Source organism: Athene cunicularia (assembly GCF_003259725.1).
Source record: "Athene cunicularia isolate RWA chromosome 15 unlocalized genomic scaffold, athCun1 chr15_part1, whole genome shotgun sequence".
NCBI classification, from domain to species: Eukaryota; Metazoa; Chordata; class Aves; order Strigiformes; family Strigidae; genus Athene; species Athene cunicularia.
This window is the reverse complement of record NW_020799121.1, coordinates 13,915,457-13,926,098: the sequence shown is the minus strand read 5'-3', so window position 1 is coordinate 13,926,098 and position 10,642 is coordinate 13,915,457. Positions and strand designations below refer to the sequence as shown.

At 56.1% G+C, this 10,642-nt stretch overlaps 1 protein-coding gene across 1 annotated transcript; it reads right to left on the bottom strand.

The window, feature by feature from the left end:
• Positions 1 to 2,345: 2,345 nt before the first annotated feature.
• Positions 2,346 to 10,400, bottom strand: ACAD10 (acyl-CoA dehydrogenase family member 10). Its single transcript, XM_026859979.1, is given in 9 exon segments — positions 2,346 to 3,080; positions 3,379 to 3,447; positions 5,757 to 5,957; positions 5,959 to 6,116; positions 6,965 to 7,138; positions 7,926 to 8,071; positions 9,271 to 9,421; positions 9,966 to 10,193; positions 10,397 to 10,400. Coding segments are annotated over 9 exon segments (1,209 nt in total). The 3' UTR covers positions 2,346 to 3,002.
• Positions 10,401 to 10,642: the final 242 nt, after the last annotated feature.

Genomic DNA, 10,642 nt, shown 5'->3' with positions numbered 1-10,642 from the left:
CCCGGCTCGGCTCGGCCCGACATGCCTGGGCCCGGCTCGGCTCAGCTCGGCTCGGCCCGACACGCCTGGGCTCGGCTCTGTCCACATCAGCACAGCCAGAGTGGAACCGGCTTGGCACAGCTCCCTTTGGGTCGAACTGGCTCGGTTCAGCTCGGTTTGGGCACTGCAGTTTAGCTGAGCTCGGCTCAGCCAGGTCCTGTTTGAACTGAACTGGTTCAGTTCAGCTCGGTTTGAGCAGGCAGTTTAGCACGGCTCAGGTCAGCTAGGTCCTCTTCAGATCTAATTGGGTCGGTTCAGCCTGGTTCAGGCACTGCAGTTTAGCTGAGCTAGGCTCAGTTAAATCCTGTTCAGACTGAACTGGCTCGGTTCAGCTGAGCTCAGGCACTGCAATTTAGCTCAGCTTGGCTCAACTAGATGCCATTCGGATCAAACTGGCTCAGTTCAGCCTGGTTCAGGCACTGCAGTTTAGCTGAGCTCAGCTCAGCTAAGTCCTGTTCAGACTGAACCAACTGCGTTCAGCTCGGTTTGGGCACTGCAGCCTGGCTTAGCTCAGCTCAGCTGGGTCCCGTTTGGATCGAATTGGCCCACTTGGATCAGCTTGGCCTGGCTCAGCTCAGCCCAGCTCAGTTCAGATAAGCCTTGGTTTGGTGCGCTGGGGGTGCCCCATCGGTGTCCAGCACCGGCACTGACTGTCCCTGACCCCACCCAGGGAATCTGTGCTGGCTACAAGAAGGAGAAAGACAGAGAAAACCCAGAAACATCTCTGGTTCATTTTGCAGCGGTGGTGTGACGAGGTACTTGGTGCGGGACCCCGCTTACCTGGACACGCCGCCGTTAGCGTGAGCCCAGGAATCCAGGAGAGAAACCAGCGTGTGGAGGGGGAGTGGAACAACGCCAGCGAAGTCCTCTCCCCGCAGGAACACTACTCGGTGCAGACAAACGAGAGGCTTTGTAAAATCGCCCCCAACAACGGCTAAAGGCCTTTTCTGCGCGTTTGCTTAAGATGCCTCGTGCAAGTTCAGCGTGGCGAGGGGCAGGTTCAGGCGCAGGGAGCAGAGCTGCTCTCCAGTTATCAGCACCATCGCTAAGGAAGCCACAGACCAAAAAACACCAAGAGGGTTTTTTTAACCTCCAAAGCAAACCTGTGGTAATTACCCTGTGTCTGACAGCACCTCTCTGGCTCCTTGAGCGATGGGTCTGTGAAGGGTAACTGGCGGTGGATGGCTCTGGTTTATTAAAGAAAAATTGTAGAATGTGTCAATTCCAAAATAGTTTAACCCACTGTGCCAGGAGGTAGCACGGGGGAAGCTCCTGTATCTGCAGGTCTCCAGGTGTTTCCCTCGGGAGGGGAATATCGGCCCCGTTTTGACCAGAGGAACGGTGAAGGCCGGAGAGGCAGAGCAACTGCCCAAGGTTATCCGGCAGGACTCGGATTAGGCTGGGGGTTTCCTGGATCAGCTGAAATCCTCTTGCACCGGAGCTCAGCCTCTCTCATCCTCGGCCACCCAAGCTCCTCGAAGGGTGCCCGATTCCCCTTTGTCTCGTCAGACAGTGGGTCCTGGGCAGCCCTGCGGGACGTGACTGCTTGTTCCAACACGTTCTCCCTCCTCTGGCAGACCTGCGCGTCTTAAACCATTTGGGAGATGCCAAGAAGAGATGTTTTGCCCGCAGAGCTGTGCCTGTGCCCACCGTGTCTCCCAGAGGGACGGGGCCAGGCTGCGTATCCACAGGGCACATCTCAGAGCTGAGCTCCAGCCCAGCCTTGCTCAGGCCTAAGCTCCCGGCTGATGTCCTCTGTGTGCCTTCTGCTGATACCTGGATGGCCAACACTCAGCATTCGCCCTGTGCTAATGCTTTTGCTCCTCCTGAGCAAGGCTCTTCCCTTCCCCCCGGGGTTAGCAGACAAACCCAGCAGCGCTAAAACCACACGAAAGGGAGGAAACACCTTCAGGGCAGACCCGCCTCAACTCTCAGCCTTGCAAAAACCAGCTGGGATTAAGCCTGCCTGAAAGATGAGATGGTGGGAGGCAAAAAAACCTGCTAGGAAATCACCCAAGTGCCTGGGCTGGGCTGATGGAGGCTCAGACAGAGGCTCCCTCCCCCTTGCACAGCCCGGCCAAGTGCTGGGGGTTGAGGTAGAATTTCACCCTGGAGCCTGGGAGAAACCAAAGCTCAGGTTACGAGGCTGCCCGGTGTGTTGAGCAGCCAGCACGGCCCCCCCGGGGGCTCCCCGGTGTCCCTGAGAGCAGGGGTGGCTGCGCAGACAGACGTGACCTCGGCAAAGTGGGCTGTGAGGCTGCACCCGCGCTGGAGAGACTGGAGGAGAATTCAGAAAAGCGTGCCCATCGCTTTAATATCGAATTAATCCGGGATTATGCATCAAGAGCTCAGGAATTACCACAACTGTTCCCACACTTCTCCTCTGTGAAGCACTGGAAGCCCCCACTGATCCTGTGGGTCCCTGAAGAAACCCAGAAAGACCCACTGCAGTCAAGGAACCGCGGAGTCCTCCCAGTTCCTCCCAGTTCCTCCCAGCAGCCAGGAACTGCCTCAGCTCCGGAGCCCCCCCTGAGGTCAGAGTCCTCAGGCAGCTGATTCAGTTCCTCCCCCAGCACTGACTGGAGTCCTCGCATCCACAGGCAGCGGAAGGTGTTTGTGCCAAAGGAGGAGAGACACCCTGCTCCATTCTCTTCATTCCCCAAGCCAAGTCTTGCACCCCCACCCGCTAATCCCTGAGCAACTTCCCCCCACCCCAGGCTTGACTGCAACCTCATGATGGAATTTGCTCCATACCAACTGAACCTGGCAATAAAGGCACTGATAACGAGATAACAAGATACGAGATAACAGCAACCAGCACTGCAATCCCCAAGCTCCCAGGCTGCCCTTAGCACGGTCCCTCTCACGCCAGAGCGTGGTTTAGTCTCAGGTCCAAGGCTCCCCAGTGCAGCGACCGGTGGCTGAGCTCTGGAGAGCGCTGTCCTGTGAACCATGCGGGACCTTCAGCCAGACACAGAGCTTAGACCTGAGTGCAGCACCAGGCTGGGGTCTGCACCGCCGCGACGTTCCGCTCCGGGGACCTGGGTGAGAGCGAGATCGAAGCACACGCAGGGCAAGTCGGGGGCTGCAGGATCAGGGAAGCACAGCAGCAAATGCCCCAGCCCCTTCCACAACCCCTGAGGAAATGTCCTCCTCTGGGATCCCACCACACATGGGACAAATCACCCCTTGTGCTCACAGGCCCCAGGCTGCAAAGCCTCGTTCCTGGTGTGGAGGAGGCCCCCGAAGAGATGTGTCCCTGTCAGAAGAGACGTGTCCCTGTGTCGCTTTATTTGGGCCAGAAGAAGGGTCAGAGGTTGGGTGCAGGTGTCTGCTCACCAGGCGATGCTGATCCATGGCCTGTACGGTCATTGTCAGAGCTGCTGCTTTGGTCCTGGCACTCTCTGCCTGATGGAAGAGGATGAGACATATTAGGAAGGATTTCTGTGCAGAAGGGGCTGTTGGGCGTTGGAATGGGCTGCCCAGGGCAGGGGGGAGTCCCCGGGATCCCTGGAGGGGTTGAAGAGTCGGGCTGAGCCAGCGCTGAGGGATCTGGGGGAGTTGGGAACGGTCAGGATGAGGGTCATGGTGGGGCTGGAGAAGCTGCAGGGGCTTTTCCAAGCCAGATGATTCTGGGATTTTACTCTGTGATTCTACTTATATCCTCCTCCACGCTGCTGCCCTGGTGCTGGCCCCTCCGGTAGCCAGGGCTGGCTCCCTCCCAGGCACGGCGCCGGGAGCGCAGCCGAGTGCCCAGCGCTTTGCCCAGACGCACTTACACTCACTCTGAAAAAAGAAACTTTGCTTTGCCCTGCTCCTCAGGGGAGGATCTCCCCGGAGAACTGTGGGGACGGGCAGCCTGTGGGACCAGCATGCAAAGTCTGCCAGCTCCCAGGGTGGGGATGCAGCGGGATCGGCCCCGGCACTGCCCTGTTCAGCCCAGAGAGCCTCAGCCAAGGGCTGCTCACTGCCAAGCTCGCTGGGACGAAGCTCCACCGCTGTGTGCCAGCTGGCACGGGGCAGGCTCACCCCTTCCCTTGGCCCTCGCTTCTGAGCACCCCGACAGTCCCAGGCCAGGACTTACTCAGCTGTTTAACACTCCACTGCGTTATCTTTCTGCTGCAGGCAGCAAAACTCCTCCCCTGGCTTTCACAACACGCTTCCACAGCAAAGGTTGAGAGTGCAGGGACGATGCCAAAGGAAAGAGCAGTGGGATGGACCAGGGGGGTGGACGGGATGAGGGGGCTCTGTGTTCCCCCAGACAAGGAGCAGCATCTCCCCGACAAGCCCAAGGCACAGAGTAGAGAGAGTGTGGCAGTCCTGACGTTTGGAGGCTTGGCGACTCGCAGCTCTCGAGATGAGTGTTTTGAAGAAAGGCAAGAAGATCTGCTCATCTCAGCACTTCCAATACCCCAGAGCTGCTGCCTCCCCGTCCTTTCCCCCTGCTCAGTGGATCAGCTGCTAAGCTCCCTGAAATGCTGGAGTTTGCTGGTTTCTGCCAGAGCACAAGGAAATGATGCCGAAGGGCTGAACTACAGATGGGATTTTTTTATTTTTTTTTTTTTTGGCAGCTAAAAGGTGGTTAAGTAACCCACTAGAATTTCATAATGCCACTAGAATACATTAAGAATATAATCTAGGTAGCAACCCAAGGATAGGGATGTTTGCTTTCAGGACACACTCTGTGAACAACTAGTTACGACACTGGTCCTGGCAATTCTGTTTGCAACACCAGCCAGCCCAGAGCCGTGGGGCTCACTGAGCCACACTGTGGCCACCAGCAGCACTGGGAAGTAGAAGCACAAAGAAACCAGTTTGCAGAGCCTGGGCAGGGGACTCAGGTGTCCTGATATCTGTGTATTGACCTGACCTGTCTTGTGCTGGCAGAAGGAAGAGATGTGTAATTAAAACACTGCAGTTCCAGAGCTGGTGCTACTCCCATCTCCACCACCGACCCACCACAGGACTGTGGGCAAGTCACTGTGGCAGCTGGTTTCTGTTTCCTCACCCCCAGACCAGGAATGACCCGTGTCTCCATTTGGAGGGTTTAGGGGTGCAGCAGCACCTGCTCTGCGCAGGAGAGCCCAGGATGGTGGCACGTCCCAGTGGCTCCCCAGAGCCTGCATGGCCAAGGGCCTGATCACACCCAGTTTATCACTGGGCAGGTGACTATTTGCTGCTGGGGACATCTGCAGGGCCAGCCCCTGCCGGGGAGAGGAGGATAAAAGAACACAAAGGAGGAAATGAAGCTGTGGAGGCGCAGGCAGCTCCCTGCCCTGCCTGAGGGACCTGCCAAGGAAGGACTGGGAGGTGCAAAGAGAATTAACTTAGCCTTTCCCACACAGAGACAGCAGCGAGGCCTCCCCTGAGAGGGGAAGGGACTGACAGGTGTGGAAAAGGCCAAACCCAGCCAAGCTCTGGGACCCCACTGACGGCAGGACCTTGGCAGAGCAGCACCAGCAATTACAGCTGGGTGGCGTTAATCTGCTCATCTCGGAAGGGAGTGCCAGCTGCTGAAATTGCTGTTTCCCAGAATAGCAACTCTGTTCCTTGAACGTAGCCAGCAATGGGAACCCAGCTCCCTTTCTGTGAGCTGCTGGCCTCTATGAATGCCAGATGTCTGATGTGATGAAAGGCAAAGGCACTCAGAGGCACGCCACGAGCCCCCACCCCGCTGCAGGTGCAGCAAAGCAAGTGTAGAGAGGAAGATGCCTCACCTTCGCTTCTAGAGGAGGACGTGGAGTCCATCTGGGCTGGGAAATGAGAAAACCCCACTGGAGAGCCACGATCTTTTCCAGCTTGCAGTAAAGACCCTGGGCCATCCCCAGCAGGCTGGTGGGGGGAATGACCGTGGGGACTTTGGGCACAGGAGCTGCCCCAGGCCGTGGCCAGGCAGCACAGCTCCTGCTGAGGAACGAACGGCCCTCGCCCGGCCCAGGTACTGTAACGTCGTGCCAGGGGCTTTGTGGTGGGGAGGCTGTCGAACACACGGAATCCTTCTTTGATGGCAAACTCCCAGCCCAGGTCGGCCACGAACTCTGCATCCTCCGGGCTGCTGTCACCTGGGGCTGGCCTCTCTGGGGACAAAAGAATAGGACACTTTTATTTGAAAGAGCCCGTGTTATGTAGTCACCATGTGTCCTTGTCTGGGCCAGCCCAGCAGGACTCGGGAAAGAAATATAAAAATAATATCTTGTTTTTCTGTGATAAAGCCTCCCAGGCCAGACCTGATCTATGCAGATAAACCACACTGAGAGTTCACACCACCTCCCTGCTTCCGAGTCTCTCTGCCAAGGCGGGTGCTTGAAGGTCTGAGAGCTCCACCTGTAGGAGATGGCTCTGAGCTCTGCTCAGTTCTCCCGTGAAAGAAAAGAGACCACACAGCAACCTCGGATCGGCACAAACAGCAAACGGGAACTGAGCAGGCCTTGCATCCAGCACAAAGCAGCCACTGGGGACGTGCACTGTGTGTGCTCCCCTCTGGCCCTGTTTCCTCTTTGCAGGACACAACCTGACAACACAGCACAGCTGTAGAGGCCTCACACCCTCCGGAGCCCGCGTGGGAGCAGGGAGGGAGCTCTGTGCTTTACAGGACACTCTGGTCCCAGCCCTCTTTGTCTCCACACAGCAATAACTCGCTGGATGGTTGCTTCCAGCTCACTCCAAACGCAGAGGTGAAACAAGACCTCTCATTTTGAGGCTTTATTTCCCCTAAGAGCTCTACGCCGAAAGCACAAGACTGCCAGACATGCCACGTTTTGCTGTAACACCCAGAATTTCAGAGCTCTCAGGATTCACCTGCAGCACGTGCTGCCGGTCTGGACTCCCCGGGACAGCCCGAGAACTCTCCCCACACCGGTGCTGCTGCAGCTGCGCTCTGGCTGGGGACCTGTGCAGAACAGACTCAACAGATTGGGTCCCTCACCTGCCAGAGAGTGTCTGTAGAGTCCCTGCAGCATTGCAGCCAGTCGGAAGAAGGCAAAGGCCATGTAGAAATTCCAGTTTTCGGGGTGCTCTGTTCCCATGTGGTCACAGTACATCTGGGAATATTCCTCTGCCGTGGGGATCCCCAGGTGCCCCAAATCACATTTCCTCAAGCCTGGAAAATGTGAAGAGGCAACAGTGAAGCAGCAGACAGTGGGGAGCTCAGAGCTTTCTAGGGATGCCGTGAGGCTTGTGGCAGAGCCGTGCAGCGGAGGGACCTGCGCCATCCATCGCCAGCACGCTGCCGTGCTGTTTCCATACATAACAATGAGGGTTTGGCACCAGCCCATGGAGGTGAAATGCACACAGGGCAGTTGTCTTCACTGGGGCGAGACTGCGAAAGCAGTAACTGGTGGATCTTCCTCCTAAACGATGGAGTAATTTTCCTCCCTGTTCACCCCTATATTGTTCTTTTATTAAACAAGTGTATATCTTTGTGGACAAACCCCTTCTGGGCTGGCCTGGTTCACAGCTTTCTACCCAGAAAAGTTCCCTGGCTTTACAGCTGAAGCAAGATGGAAAATAATCCAAATTAACTTCTAAATGCAGTTTGGCAAGCTTGTGAAGCAGGGCCCTCCTCTCTGGGCCCATCCCTGACGCGACTGCTAACGAAGAGGGTGACGGTTCCAACCAGGACGGGGAGTGGATGGCAGAGAATCCCCCAAAGGGACGGCAGACACGAGACAAACTGGGGATGGGGTGACCGTGGCACGGTGATTACTGCACGTGCAGGAAGATGTTTCCACCCTGGAGGAAGGAAACATCTCTCTTCAGTGAGGGGAGAAAGGGCAGAGCAGGGAATATGGCACGAGCCCAGCTGTCAGCTGAGCTTTCTAAGCAGGAGCCGATCTGTTTCTGAACATAGTTCACGTGTGTCAGACGTGACTTTGCCCTCTCTGTACCTCTCAGTGCATTAAAGTGAGGTGGCAGGAAGTAGGCCATACAGTTATTCGCCAAATCAGAGATGGGATCTCCTAGAGTTGAAAGCTTCCAGCCAAGGACAGCAAGGACTTCTGGCCTGTCTGGATGAAAGACCAGGTTGTCCATCCTGTATCAGAAGGAAAAAGAGATCAGAAAAGTCTCAAGAGAGGGGAAAAAAATCCCAGCGCTCAGCAGCAGGAGGTGCTTTCCAGTGCTCTTCACTCTCTGCAAAAATTGCTGAGTCCTTTGGGAGGCTGCACAAGTGACAAATTAATTTCTGTAAACATAAGTCAGAGAAGACTGAGATTACTCAATAGTGAACTCCCTGGTTAATGATGAACTGAATCGTGCTTTGAAGAATGAAACAAAGTTATCCAGGGCCTCAGATCATTAACAGATGTTATAGGACAGGCTAGCCAAAATGTGGAGTGGGCAAGACACTGGTCCCGGGGGATCGTTTCAAAGACACACAATAACTCCAGGCCCTGCACTGCCATGTGCTGCAGATTATTAAACAGCCTTCACCAGTTTGAGCCCCAGGAGAGGGCAGCAGCTTACCGAGGAGGAAACAGAGAGGGCAGCCACCCTGGCAGGGTGCAGAGAGCTCACCCGCTTCCAGGCGCACTGGAACTGGGCACTAAACCTGGTGGGAGGGAGCCTTGGCCCAGCACTGGCACACACCCACGCCGCAGCCTTGCAGCCCTGGCAGTATCTCTGTGCATCCCTCCCCTCTGTCCCGAGGCACCACGCTCCTGCAGGACTTTGCCTGTAGCACTGCCAGGTTTTGCTGTACATCCTGCAGCATCTCACCAGCCACCCAAACGCTTTAAGCACCAAATACCATTAGCGACCAGGACTGATTTCCGAGTATTGCAGAAAGAGCTGATGATCCTCCAGTGTTAGACCCGTTCGCAGTGGTTGGGCGAAGAAATTGCAACACCAGTGAGGCAGTAAGATTGGCATCGGACATCAGGAGTCCAGGCTCTCCATTCCTGCCCCCAGTTTCCCTACTTTCGAATGGACACTGCTTTAAACTGCCACAGACCAGGAGGCAGATGAACACTGGGGAAAACAGGAAAGTTCTGGGTGCAAGACAGCACCAGTCGGACCTCCTGGGATATGTTTCTCATGACAGATGCGAAGGGCTTGTGGCCCTTTAGATCTCGTTACCTGGGGGATGCTAAACTTGACCCAGAGCCCAGCTTTTGGACCGCTCTGAAGCTGCTGTGCCAGCCCAACTCAGCATCTCTTTGGAGTTTGCATATTGCTTTACCCTCTCTCCTGCCTGGGATGTGCTCCAGGGCGGTGCTGTCAGCCAGGCAGTACCTGAAATCACCGTGCACCACTGTTGTCTTCTGAGATTCAGGGAAATGCAGAGGCAGCCACTCGATGAGTCTCTCCATCGCTGGGATAACGTGAGTTTCCGTAGCTCGATACTGCTTTGTCCAGGCCTCAACTTCCCGCTGAATGTAACTGCCTGTAACAGAGGAATGAAGGCTCTCAGGGCGAGAGGGATGGGCACAAAGAGAATTCAAAAAAGATGCATAAAAGGTGCGTGCAGAAAAAGTCAAACAGCCAAGCAGATCTCAGTCCAGCCCCTGAGCTAAGCTCCAAGAGTTTAACTGTGATTTCCAGGGGCTCCATATATTCTTAACTGGGCACTGGGTTTGATATTCTAGTGAAAATAAACAGATCCTGGACAAAACCGTAAGTTTTCCACCAAGTCCAAGCAGCTGAGATAGCTCTGCAGAGAGACCGACGAAGTCTGGTCAGAGGTGGCAGCAAAGCAGTTACTTGTGCAGGCAGCTCTGGGGATCACTACAGGAAACACAGACCGGGAGGATCTGAAGCAGCTCTCCACACCCTCCCACCACGCTCTGGGGATTCAGACACCCTGCTGCCCATTTTGCTTTCCCCACTGCCCCCAAGTTCAGGCCAAGTCCTGTACCTGAGCCTATCCTTTGAAATGCTGATGCACAGGAGAGGCAAACAGTGACAGAGGATACAGAGCCTTCTCTCACCGTGCTCCCCGAGGTCCTCCAGCTCAGCTGCTCTCAGGTCTACGCGGTGGATCTTGGCGAGGACTTGGCTCATGGCAGCATAAACAGCCCTCCGCTGGCTGGGCTGCAGGGTGGGGAGGGAGCCGTCGCCGCAGACGCGGCCAGCGCAGTGCTCCATCAGGTAGAAAGGTGTGCCCAGGGTGCTGGTGGAACCGGTGGGTCTGAGGTTAATCCTGCTACCTCCCACCCCTCAAACCTCACCTGCCCCTTGAACGTGCCCTCAGGCCTCACCTGCACATTGAAGAGCGGCCTCAACAGCGCTTGAGCCCTCAAGCCTGGCTGTGGCTGGGGTTTAAGCCCAGCTCAGGCTGCCAGGCAGTGGCACACAGCTGTGGCACCATTAGTCCCAGCCCCTCCAGCCCCAGGAAGCTGAGCTTGAGGCCAGGCTACACCCATAAACCATCTCCCTGCCCGCCCTGCTGTGCTCTCAGACTGCACGCAAACACCGTGAACGGTGGACACGCATTTAGCTGCAGTGCAGAGACTTTATTACTGCAGCCAGCAGAGATCTGAGCGTGGCTGTGCTGGCTGCAGGCTGCGCAGGCTGCCCTGGTCGCAGACTTGCTGCTATCGTGGCTGCAGATCCTGGGGCAAGTCTGAGGTCTGGCAGTTATAAAAATCACCTCCTTATTGGAACT